This window comes from Antrostomus carolinensis, unplaced genomic scaffold (genome assembly GCF_000700745.2).
Source record: "Antrostomus carolinensis isolate BGI_N321 unplaced genomic scaffold, ASM70074v2 scaffold19231, whole genome shotgun sequence".
Classification (NCBI taxonomy): Eukaryota; Metazoa; Chordata; class Aves; order Caprimulgiformes; family Caprimulgidae; genus Antrostomus; species Antrostomus carolinensis.
Window position 1 is genome coordinate 10,924 of NW_010295028.1, and position 13,611 is coordinate 24,534.

The 13,611-nt window shown below is 35.6% G+C and overlaps 1 protein-coding gene across 1 annotated transcript; it reads right to left on the minus strand.

The window, feature by feature from the left end:
- Window positions 1-220: 220 nt before the first annotated feature.
- VPS36 (vacuolar protein sorting 36 homolog) lies at window positions 221-12,621 on the minus strand (the record flags this gene model as incomplete). Its single annotated transcript, XM_010177844.1, has 11 exons — window positions 221-756; window positions 843-919; window positions 3,059-3,143; window positions 3,653-3,717; window positions 4,297-4,362; window positions 5,247-5,381; window positions 5,799-5,876; window positions 5,990-6,022; window positions 9,537-9,623; window positions 10,964-11,053; window positions 12,507-12,621. Coding segments are annotated over 11 exons (925 nt in total), but the record flags the coding sequence as incomplete, so codon positions are not given.
- Between the last annotated feature and the right edge of the window lie 990 nt (window positions 12,622-13,611).

The window sequence follows — 13,611 nt, forward strand, 5'->3', positions numbered from 1 at the left end:
AATGCTTCTATCCGAGACATCAGCATAAGACATGACAAAATAAATACCATGTTTTCTGGATTCACATAACATATGTTTATCTCTCCTGCAGCAGCTTCTTTCTGTCTCAAAAGTACAAGAACCCCAAGATCCTCTCTTAGAAAACTGCTAATCACTTCAGGCAGAAGGAGTTATTCTACACTGATTTGTTCCTTATACCTCAGTACACACCAAAGTAATGTTTCTTATCGCTACGGATACATCTGTCTGCTTTGCTGCTCTAGACATAAACAAAGTGAAACCGGAGTATGCAGTAACCTGTCTTCTGGGTGCTGACCATCACGGCAGACTACAGGGATATTCTCTCCACTTTCACTTGTGTGGAATCTTCATCTGACTCCTCTTGAAATGAGAAACTACAGAGCGCATCAAATAAAACTTGAAACATGAGCTGCCCAGCTTGAGACAATTAACATGCTTCTGACTTTAGTGATTCCTATTTCCTTTCAGTTCCATGTAAGAGGATTCAGCACTTGAAATACCTGAGAACTGGAAAGCATTGCAATATTCATCACTGTTGCAGCTGACTAACAAAATAAAAAAAAATCAAAGTCAGTTGTGGAATGGTTCCATCCTCTGCTCTCTTGTTCAAGTGTTACGTGACAAACTGTACACAAACTAGATTAGCTTTGTGTCAGAAATAAATTTGGGTAGAATCTCAAGCCTTCCACTGAATCATCTCTGCAAAGATGGCCCATCTTTTCAGCAAGAAGCAGCCTAGAGAAAGCAAAAGAATACATGCTGTATTACTTGAGGACAACAGGATAACAAAGGTGTTATTGAACACAGCAATTACTACTTACCTTTCTTTGGCTAAGAGAACAGACATCCCCACCAGCTTAGCAAACTCGTCAGCTGTCAGAGAACCCTTTTCAGATACCTGTCAAAACACAAACACACAAATAAACAAACTATGGCATTAAAAGAACAATGAAATTCTCAGCTACTGAATCAGGACTAGCCTTGTGAAGTGGTAAATTGATAGTAAATCCCTAGTGAAGACAACTAATTTGTTTTATTTAAAAAAAGTATAAATAATTATGAGTATTTCCCCTTAAAAATACCTCTTCTGAATTTGAGTTTATTGGGATTTAAAATATCCCCACTGCCTACAGAAAAATACCCAAACCTTAGTATTCCACCCTGTATTACAGCATACTCATATTCAGGTGACACAAAAGACAGGTTCAGTTTTGGGACTCAAAACTTTGGTCCCGTGTCTCAACCACACTAGCTGACACATGCTAAAATGAAACCTCACACAGGTTGGACATGTGGATGCTAAAAATATCAGATATGAAGTCCAGACTTACTACTGCATTGAATTTCCCAGACAGACATGTTTTATTACCCTACCATTCTTCCATTTCTCCACTGCTTCAGATTCAAGAAGACTTGTAAATCCAGATGTAGTTGCCATTTCCTGCTTCCCACAGAACTGGGTGGGGAGAGGTCTATTCTGCATCATTCTCAGCAGCCGCCTTTTTACAGAAACTCAAATTAAATTAGTCCTAACTTGAGATTTTATGAAGCTAAGTGACCAAATCTGAGTAATGGAAGTCAGCTATACAATCTAATATACATATTAGTGATTAATTATCTTTCCTTCCCAAAGCACTACTCTTATCAAGGGTGACTTTGGGTTCCTTCGACTTCCATGTATTTCCTGTCTTCACCAGCTGTTTAAAACCACATCTCTCTCCTGTCTGAAGCCCTGTGACTTCCTTTCACCACTTCTTAGGAGTTACATGTTACTGTACATTATACATTCAGTACAACATGCTTTTGGTCACAAGTCTGATCTCGCCTTCCCTTTCCCTTATGGGCTGGCCTTCCTCATTCAAAGCCTCTCCCTTACATTTTTCTTTGAAGTCAAAGTCTCAAATTACGAAGATTTAATTTAAAAGGCACTTCAGTAATAAATCCACCATCTGTTGCTCTTTGCAGTTGACCTCATTTGTTATCAAGAAAAGGTTTTTCCTTTCCTTTCAAATCAGTAAGAATTCTTATTGAAGGCAACAAATTAATTAGAAATCAAAAATAATCAGAAAAAAATTAAAATGGACTAGATATTTTTCTGTAAACATAAGAAAATAAACTTTAAAGATTAACATGTATTGAAAGATTTAAGCATTTTAGTTTTGATAATTTAGGATGGGATCTTTGAGATGACTAGATAATTTCTCTTATCTAAAAATCTTTTTGATGGGAGAAAGCTATTTGGTAAAAATCATGCAAAATGCACTGAAGAATCTATCTCATGTATCAAGTGAGAACACGTCCGTGATAGCTCTATTTTTTCTTGACTGCCCAAGTCAAAGTCCTCTTTGACTCTGAAGTTTAACTTTGGATACACTGAGACTTCACACAACTTTATGAAAACCAAAAAATTACGTCCCACTGATAAAGACACAGGAAAGCACACCAAATAACAGGGTAGCAGGACTTTAAAGAGTACAGAGGTAGCAAGACTACAAAGGTTTACCACACTGAGCAATCGATACTATTTTTTTTCCTGATGAAGCTAGATTAATTCTATATGCTCTACTCTCCAACTGAGCACCGTTCACAGCAGCAAACTCAGTACAAGATGTTACACGTGCAATGTGCTCTTTTATGAAATAAACCCAAATCAAACAACTGCCAATACCAACATTTAGTGCTACTTTTACTGCTTTCAAGCACTTTGTGTACTTTGTCTTTAGTCCACTTTTGTTAATTTAAGTGCTTAATACAAGCCATGAATTTTATCCTATAGTGCAAAAGATCTGTAGGAAAGTTGAAGGTTAATGAGGTTTGAAAAGAGATGGAAAAGTGAGAAAGCAGTGACTAACATTATTGCCTGCACAGAACTTTAAAGATTAAAAGTGCTATTTAAGTATTACTGTTAGAAGACTTGGAAGAGGAATAATTTCTATTTCAAAACCTCAAAAGGAAATCCTGTACCACAAGTTTTTATACCTCGTGTTTAAATTTCCCCAGCACAGTTGGAACATTGAAGGAAATGAAGTACACTTACTGTCTCTAAAGCAGAAGCTACCATTTCCTCTTCATTATGAGACTGGAGTTCAATCACCATCACACCACTGTCAAATATCCGAAGCCTAAAATCAAAAGAGAGAGTCAAAGTAACTAAAAACCCTGTGCACATCACCTATGGTCACACTGCTAATGTATCCACACCTATAACCACATTACAAAAGGGAAAAAAAAAGAAAAAAAGAAAGAAAGAACTTAATATTAAAAACATCTTCAAAATCTTAAGAGGCTGAAAAGAGCAGGGAATAATCTGGGTTTAGTTAAACACTTTTCCCGGTCTGAAAAAAAACTGTTGGAAGTGAAAAGATTGTCTTCCTAGCAAAGTGAACCAGAGTTAAGGATTCCTGTTTTAATGTAGAGTGGATGTTGGTGCATACAGCAGCCTTCTTTAAGCGAAGGATGACTTTGTTAAAAAATATATATCTACCACAGGTAAAATGTTAAGTCATTCAAGCACCATGGCGAGAGCCATGTTTTATAAATACATCTGTATTTATACTATATTTATTTATAAATACATCTGTATTTATACTATATTTATTTATAAATACATCTGTATTTATACTATATTTACCTTAGCGGCAATTTCAGTGACTCCAACATCTTACAAGCATTTACTAAATCTTCTGGTGACAGCAACTATTAAAATAGGAAAACACATTTATTCACAGCTTGCATTTCAAGTATACAGCATAACACCAAAACAAACAGTTTTCATAACTACAGCTATAAAATACACCAGGCTACACACAATGTTGCTAACTTTCTTCCTTTCTATTGTCCAGTCTATTTTCTCGGCTTCTATGCTCCTTTCTGTTCCCTTACCGTGTGTTCTATAATAATCCTTCTTGCCCTGTTTACAGAAAGAATTGATGTATTTTGTAGTAAAAAAAATCAACATTCACCATTCTTTAGCGTTCTCTGTCCTTTCAGTTTCCTTCCCAGATAAGGATGGATTTTCCCCTTTCTCTTTATAATACCCTATATGGTATTATAAAAAGCAGCAGACATTATGACAACTTATAGATACATAAACATTACCTGGAAGAAAGAGAACGGAAAAAGGTAAAAACCCCTGCTTTTAATAACGGGCTGATCACTTCATGCTGTTAGACAGGTATAGTGAGCAATTGGTAGGGACCATTTCTACCCTCTTTCTTTAATCACCTTACTGCTGAAGTACATTTTATAAAATATTTCATGAAATACATTTCTCACCTCTAATCCTCGTGCGCGGTTTACCAGACAGTACACTTCTGTAAGTGACATGATCCCTCCTCGCTCCTGTGTTAAGCACAAGACTGGTAAGAGAAACAGCATTAACCTAGTAAAAGCAGTACCTCAACTTGCATTTGACTGACTAAACAGGTGAAATGGAGGAGCAAAAAGATGGGCCTTAATGAAAAACACTACCCAGGCAACATCACGTATTTCCAGCATGAGAGATAAATTGTTATATTATACCTTTCTCTACTAATTTTAAAATGCAAAACACTGATACTACATTCAAAGACTGTGAATTACCTTGATTTTGAAGCAGACAATAAATCACAGGAACAAGGAATTTCAATATATTAAATCAATTTATTGTTTTTACTTTTCAGACACAGTTTCCCATTCTGATCACAATAGGTAGCACGTACCTTTCTCAAAAATACTGCAATATGTATGCTTTTTAGCAGACACATAGCCCTGTAAGTTGCAACAGGCAATCTAACTTTTTGGTGAGAATCTTAAAATGTGATATATTACTAAGGAGGGGTAATCTATGTAATAACTCTGTGCTATATTTGCAAAATACGTAATTTTTAAGCAGTTCAAAGACTGGTATTTTCAAAACCAGAGTTGTTTCACTCTTTCTTTAAAAAAGTAATGCTCTGTTCTTCTATTTGAACACAGCTGTTCAAATAGAAGAAAGATTGCTGGTATGATTTTCTAAATATCACTGATATTTCACACATTAGAAATTGAGATGCCATTATGCCAAGGAAAAATTCTTACTTATATTTAAACTTTCTTATTCAGAAAAAGGATATATATTCCTTCCATAAATGTTGAATGTGAGGCTGTGCTGCTAAATCTGAGATTTTAAAAAGACACAGTACTACAGACAAAACATATTTGCATCAAAATTCAGGAAAAGATTGTTGCAAAATTAGGTACTTTACCTCTAATGGTGTTTGCAATATTCCAGCTAGTTGCTTCGCCAGTTGCATGTGGTAATGTGTACCAGATCCATATGTTTCCCTAGTAACTGGGTTAGCTATACCCATACTCAGCAGATAGGACTTGAACCTAATAGTCTAAACAAACAAATAAATAAATAAATTTAGAAGTACATCAGCTTGGGAGTGATTCTGGTTTTTAAAAGTATTTGATTTTGTAATTATAAGACAGTTTTTGTGAATTAATCTAATCAGTTTACTACCAATAAAGTCAAATGCTAGGAAAGAAAAGACAAGACTTAATACAATTTATTTTTGACCAGCAGAAGTAAAAAATATAAAAATTTACACAAAGACAGTAAAATCCTTGCTTTTAAGAAAGGGTCAGAATAAAAGCTAACACCAAACAAATAATTCACTTCTACTTTATGTAGAATTAAAACACAAAAAAACCAACCATGACATGTTCTTTACTAATATTAGATGTAATAAACAGACAGCTTTTTGCTTTGGATAGGAACATGTCTGTTGACTCTAAAATTAAAATTAATTTACCTCATCCTCAGTGATGTCACCTTGTTTTTCTTTAATCTTATTAGCTATTGACTTGGATAACTCCACCATTTCCTTAGCCTATCAAGAAACACACAGGTAAGTCAACTTTCAGCTCAACAGAGAGAAGCATGCTTAGTACTGAGGAAACAAGGGTTAAGTCTGCTTGGGTAAGTGACACATGCCATCCATACCTTCTCCATTAGTTTGCTAAGGTCCTCAAAAGCCTGAAATAAAAAGCAGCAGATCAGTACAAGTACAGTATTCAGCTGCATGGATACAGTGAGCTGCCTTTGTCCAAGCTATTTGCAAGAGCTGCTATCCCTTTAGACTAGTCTGTTACAATATGAGATATATATAATTGTTTGATAAATCTTTTTTATATCAGGCCTTAAAATCAAAATTATACAGTTCATAAACAACAAAGAATGAAGAAAAGAATCAATCACACACTTTTTTTAGTATGTGAACACTAGTTCAATATGATTCATGAAGTCCATATGATAGGGAGGAACAATGAAATACTGAGGCCCAGAAAAGACTGAACTAAGTTTATTATGCTCCCTGAACAACTGGGGGAAGGTTTCTTGGTGGTGATGATACATTTTCTTCCAACAGTTAACTCTCACTCAAGGAGATCTATTGTTTCTGGCCAGCAGCGTGCCAGCTGTAAAGCTGCAGAAGTACTCCCCCTGACAAGATAATTTTACTTTAATCAGCAGAAGTTACTAAGTTAGCAAGAAAGAGTCATTTCAAATGAGCAAGGAAGAGGGTATATGCTTTCACATGTACGCTTAACTGAAGAGACAAAACCTCTGAAAATGTCTGGCAACATCTCTTCATTTAAGTATCTCATACATAGGAACAGTAGTGCTTCATAATAAACAAAAATCAGTTTAAAAGTTAATGAAAAAAGGTCCATGAGACAAATGATCAGATTTAAATATATTAAGATAAAAACCAGATATAAAGCATCCTCTGGAAACTCTAGTTGTTGGATGTAAAAAACAAAATACCTGCTAAAGCAAGGGAAAAAATATTTGTACAAACCAATTTTTTCTAGTCTAAGAAACTTTGCATTTTGTTTCTACAAAAATATGTAATAAGCTGAACATCCATCATAGGACCACAGTTATATCAAGTCTATTAAGCTTAGTAAACTGTTATGGTCTCAAATACAACAATTCTACAACAACCCACAAAGGGCATTTTTAAGCCTAAATAAAACATACTTTAAAAAAAGCCAAAGGAATCTTGAAATTCAAAAGTTTTAGTGAAGACAACCAACTAGCATTAAAAAATTCATGTCAAAAAATAAAAAGAGTTAGCAACTATGTTAATGCAACTTTTTTTTAAAAAAAAGCAACTCTAATTTCTCCCATCCTCAGCAACACACAATCAGCTCCTCACCCGCCTCTCTCAAACACACAACACCACACCCAGGTGGTCAACCTTTCCAAACAACCTGGCTTTGAACAATGGAGTGAGAAAAATTCCAGAACCTTTTCAGCTAAAGCTCTCCGGCCAGCGGCACCCAACCCTGCCAGCTGCAAGCGAAGGAGGTTCTTTAGTTAGAGTATGTCAAATGATACATCTTGCCTCCAGCTTCCAGCCATTGCTTCTACCTGATTCCTAGCTTTCTCTCACTAATCCCCATGTTTTAGCAGAACTTACGGGAAGACCAAATTGTTCCCATCTACATTTAGGCACCTGACTTAGAAGCTTATTGGTTTGAGATTCAACATGCAAAGAAGAGAAAGAGATGTCTCCAGGAAGGGACAGGGTTTGCTTTTCATCTGAATCCCCCCTAATGGTGCCAGTGTTTCTCCGCTGACTGGAGAAGTCTAGCCTCTTAACACTTGGTACGTGCGTTAGATAGAATCACAGAATCATAGAATCATAGCATGGTTTGGGTTGGAAGGGACCTTAAAGATCATCCAGTTCCAACCCCCCTGCCATCAGCAGGGACACCTTCCACTAAACCAGGTTGCTCAAAGCCTCATCCAACCTGGTCTTGAACACTTCCAGGGAGGGGGCATCCACAGTTTCTCTGGGCAACCTGTGCCAGTGTCTCACCACCCTCACAGTGAAGAACTTCTTCCTACTATCTAATCTAAACCTGCCCTCTTTCAGCTTAAGTGCGACAAAGCTGGGTGGAAGGGGAAAAACTAAAATATACCACCATATAACAATAATCTACTACTATCAGAACAAAAGTTTCTCTTCGGAAAATCTACTATGAATTACTGAATTTGGCAGATTAGGAAGTAAGAAGAAATATTCCAATCTCTAGTGTAAATCGAAGTCCTTCTACTCTACTTGTACATGGAATCAACAAAAAGTTTTCTAACAAGGCTTTTCCCAGCTTATTTCTAATCTCTATAACCTGCATGAAAACACCATTCATCAAAAGAACCCTTGATTTAGCCAAATAAACAGCATGCTCTGTCTAACTCCTCCTCTGCCTGACTCACTGAGGGCCGGCCTGGAAACAAAGGGGAATGTGCACACACCTAACAGGAACTTCCTCAGATAAACAAAAGGCTACAGAACTGGATTCTTATCAGCAGTGAACAGCAGATGCAGGAAGCCTTTTCCTGGAAGCCAGGGCACCATTTTTTAAATTAAGTCATTTATAACATTTAAAGCTGGGGGAAGGCAGGATTTTACAAGTCATGGTTTTCCTCTGTTCATACAACACATATAAATGGGTCTCTTTTACTCTCTGACAAAGCTACTAGAGGAAAAAATAACCAGACAATACCTTTTGAACTATACACACATGCATGTAACCACAATACCTTCTGAACTACACACAGAACTTAATTCATTAAGTTTCTCATGAACAGAAAGGAAAAGGTTTAATGCTACCAGTATCTGAAACAGCACACAGCCTGCAAAGCTACTATAATCTTCTAATGTATCAGAGCAGTCAATGCCCTTTTTATTGTGACACACTGAATCCCATAAAGCTTTGTCACAAGAACAGATCTGTTGCATGTAGTTTATGAGTAATTATGTATTAATCTCTACTACCACGACAGAAGCAGACTGTTTTTGAGGATACTGCTCCCAGGTATATATTAAGAAATTAACTGCCACTGTATCTCCATCGATATCTGGAATTCAACTGTTGTGCTGTTTCTGGTAAAAACGATGGTCTTCATCTAGCCCAGGTATTTCGCAAAGAGACGTGTAACATCTTGCCAGTGCCTGGACTGCAGAACATTTTACTGTAATTATAAATCTAACACTTAAAACCTGAGTATTTATAAGGTGAAAACCTAACTTCACCACAGTTATGTGCAGACACTTGGATCAGCGTATTCTTTTTAATATATATTAAATTTTCAATTGAAACCAAAATTAGCTGTAAAAAAAAAGAGACAGAAAGAAACCTCTGAACTTCTATTAGTCTCTTTCCGCAGATGCCTTTGTGTTCTGCTTCCCCTGATGAAAAATCACCAAACTCAGATTTCTAATTCTAGTGAAATTAATTTTATAAATACACATTGTTAGTTTCAAAGAACAGTCTTCTTGAAATGAACCGTTTAAATTAAGTATCTTTACATATACTGAAAAGCCAGTTAAACAAACTAAATAATGCAAACTATATACTCTGAATCAATTCAAACTTCTGAACAAAAACAATAAATAGTCTCAGCTGTCCCTAAAAGAAAGTGTGAATGAATGTATGTGGCTTAGACAGGTGGTTGACCTTGAAAGCTCAGTAGTATTTACCTCGGAAATGTTTTTGTCAGTCTCTTTTCTTTTTTCTTCTAATTTCCTTTCGATCCCTACAATTCCTACAGCCCTTATTCTTCCTGCCTGCAAAAGAAAATAATTAAAGGAATCAAAATAGGAAATGCTAATTTTTCTCATCTGCCTCACTGTGAAAAACCTTACATCAGAACACAGGAAACATTCCCCCAAAGAGCTGATATCACACATACAATATTTCGTATAACTCCTGAAATTATTTTTTAAACCAGTGTAAAAAAATAAGCAATAATTGTAAAACTTGTATGAGTTTGCTGTAGTAGAGAGATAATAACATTATTATATTGAAGCTATTAATATGAAGATGCTTGATAGTCTGATCCAGACTGAGCATTCCAGCTCATCTCAATTAAAGCCTCACGAGTCCATGGGAACATGTATACTACAGCTGTAGAAATCCATGAGTGTATCTAAACGTGATTACCTCGAGAAACCTAGCCTGAAGAAACACAGCCACGGAAACACAACGCCAGGTGCAGTCTGGTTTACCTGGCGGAGAAGTATCAGAATGGAGGTGATGGTGAACCTTTTATTTGATGCCAAGAAAGGCTGGTACCTAAGTGGCAGTGATGCCAGCCCCCTGCAAAGCTTAGCACTGGTGTTAATAATTTGCTACAACTTAAGAATCTTAAGAACAGGAGGCAAGGCACTTTCATTAAGTGACTCTTGATGCACAGTATGGGCTTCCCCAGTAGTCCAAATGCAACTATTTTTAGGTACTACATTTACAAAGGAGGACAGATGTGATTTGACATTGAACAACCTTTAAATCATCTTGTTTCATTCATGTAGTACTACATGTTCAATATATTCATATATTCAACACATTCATATACAGAAACAACATCTACATGTTCAACACAGTTTATAACCTAAAAGTGTGCAGACGGATAAAGAAGGCAATCTAACATATGACAAAGAGATTCTCCATAACAACTCTCCATTTAGAACATGATTTAAATCAACATATGTATGTTTCAGAGTTATATGTTATGCTATATATTTGACTTCCAGCCACGAAAAAATAATTAAAAAAAAGAGAAATCACAATTAAGACCAAAAATCTTTCAGTTTCATTAGATCTTTCATGCTGAATAAAACCATATGCAAATATATATAATTTTTGCATAATTGTGTGTGTGTGACTGCATTAAAAAAGGGAGCTCATTATCCACTATTCAAGTCTAAACACACATTGTTCTGCATTAGGTGAAAACTGCAAAGGAGAAACTAATTTATGCCAGTGAAGAAACAGGCAAAGTAAAGCTGAATTCCCACAGGTGCCCACAGTGCTGGTTAGAGAGGCACGCCAGATGCAGTATATGGGCCCAGCAGGAAGTGGAAACAAGAGATTACATACAAACTCCGCTCAGAAGCTCGGCACACACCTGTGGATCCTTGTTAACTTGAACGTTCTGACCAGTAGGCATGTTCTCCCATCTCCTTTGTGTGATTTCTTCTGATAATCGTCTATAGAACTGCAAACATTAAAGAGTGACAACAGACACTTCATAAACTCTGCAGAGAACCTCCAAGTGTTTCTAGTATCTTGGTGGTAGATGAAATAAACTTCACTGCAAGACAAAGCACAGTAGCACCTACACATCCATGGTACACTATTAATTATCTGGAAATTCTTAATGTCCAGTCTCCAAAAATATACATGTTAGAGAAGGAGCCATGTAGCTACGAGTTAAACTCACACGAGTACTTCTATTGTAAATTTTTTTTTTCAGATATTCTAAATGTTCCAAAACATGCTAAAGTTAAAAATGTTGAGGTTTGCTCAAAGGCATAATTTTAAAAGGAAGGAAAGTTGAACAATCCAATTACTATTGATCTGTTAATTCAACGATATAAAGACAACCACACAGATCGATTACCCTTATTAATTTGTTGCTAATACCAGAGGGTGGCATTAGTTAATTAGTTAACAATAAGTGTATCTCACTGACCAAAATCCACAAAGAAAATATATTCCACTCCTACAGTTGTTCAGAGTTCACAGGAAAGCATTCTGAAGTCGTAAAGAAAAGATCTGGAGTGTAATTGATATGCTAGGTAAGCAGGAAGCACAGTAAGCTTCATTTTCAGACACAAACATTAACATTAAAATAAATAAGGTTATGGCTGGGCAAACACCTATAGAATTGTAACTAGGCATAAATCTACACATGTCCTAAGCTGAAAACTGCTCACAAAGAAATGAAAGTGAGTCTGATCAAGCACATGCATCTATAAGACATTTGTAACTAATTCAAGTTGAAAATCTGATTTTCTGAAGTGAACAGGAACAGCTTTTTTCACTGTTCAACGTTAAAGCTTCAACGTCTTTTCAAGTGAGGATCTTATACTGTGAAATTTCTTTACAGAGTGACATTCTGTCTTTCAGGATAAGCCTTCTTCTAAAAATACATTGTGTTTTTTTAGCATGCTGAAAGCTTTTGAGATTTGGTGTGGGTAAAAAAAAAATAAAGATTTATAAAAAATAAAATTAAACAAAGCTCTGAGTCAACAAAAAGCATTAAGCAATAAAATTAGAGAGATGATTAGGAATAAGCTGCTTGATTCCTGTTCAGTAGAGGGTTAGCTACAAAGAAACATCTACCAGACTTCAGAGACGTCGTTTTGGAAAATCCTGTATTCAATTTAAAAGATTAAAAAAGGAAGTATAAGAATATATTAAAATTACTAAAATAAGAACAAAGCCTAATAACACCTCTTGACATTTTTTGAACTCTATTTGCATTATTTAACCAAAGTACAGACCTCTGCAGGCTCACAGAGTTTGTCTACAAAAATAACATATTGAAAAAGCTCCACCTCAAAAGTAAACATGGAAAGATCATGGAAAATTATCACTAATGCAGCAAGAGGAGAAAAGCATGTCCAAAGATCTGACGTGCTGGGCTGGCATGGTACAAAACTCACCTCAATCTGCCCATGCTCTTTGAAAGACAGTTTGATGTAGGAATATTTGCTGCTTTGGAATGGACCAGGCTCCTTGTTTGAAGAAGCAGGATGAAGATGAGCTACTATTTTGGCACTAAGAAAAAGTTAAAGGAAAGAGAGGAGACAGCTTTCTCTAATATCTTAAAAAATATTTCTACAAAGTTAACCATTTAATCAAAACCTCTATCTAACCCTTATCTCACATAAGAGCTAAAGTACATCAAATCATGCCTCCTCTTTGTCCATCAACGTTTAAGTATTTTGACTCAACATTATAGATCTTGCATAAAAACTATTGTAACCGCTAAAACAGCAACATCTCACAAATTTAAAATGTACCCACCATCAATTCTTAAGAAATAAACATAGTAAATTTTAACATTTCAAGCAACAATTTCTGAAAAATCTTTTAGTTAAGATAAAAACTAATTGTCAAGTAGTCATTTGATTTGGCTTTTGACCTGAAATAACTACTGCCAAAATACACTATCTTTGTCACAGGAAAACAAAAGGTCTCAATATCATGTTTAATCTATCCCACTTGTATATGTCACTTGTGAACACTCTATGTGAATTTGTCCAAAACCAACATTCAGAGGTAACATAGATGGAAATAACAGTCTAAAATGACACCTACCACCAAAACAAACCTTGAGATAGCATCATTTTAGGAACATAACAGACTGCTATCTCAGCATGACTGCAAGTCTGCTATTCCCATTTCATTCTACTGATACTTTTTTCATGGGTCTTTCTTTACTTGACTTCTCCAGCATTAGTGAATTACCTGATTTCTTCTTGTAGGAAGAAGTACCGAAATATTCACGGAGTCCTCATGGAGATAAGAGTGAACTTTCGTAAAGTGACCCTTATTAGCTTAAAACAACACACTTTTATAGGGTTCTACAGGGTTCATGTGGTACAAACAAACTACTATTGGTTTAATTAACTAAATATCACACATGTCAACTTATAATCCCATCTGACTGCAGCCTGCAAGCAGATGTCAACTACATACACATTTCTCCAGTTAATATTTTCATATTAAATATTAAATATTAAAATTTAATATAAATTTTAATAT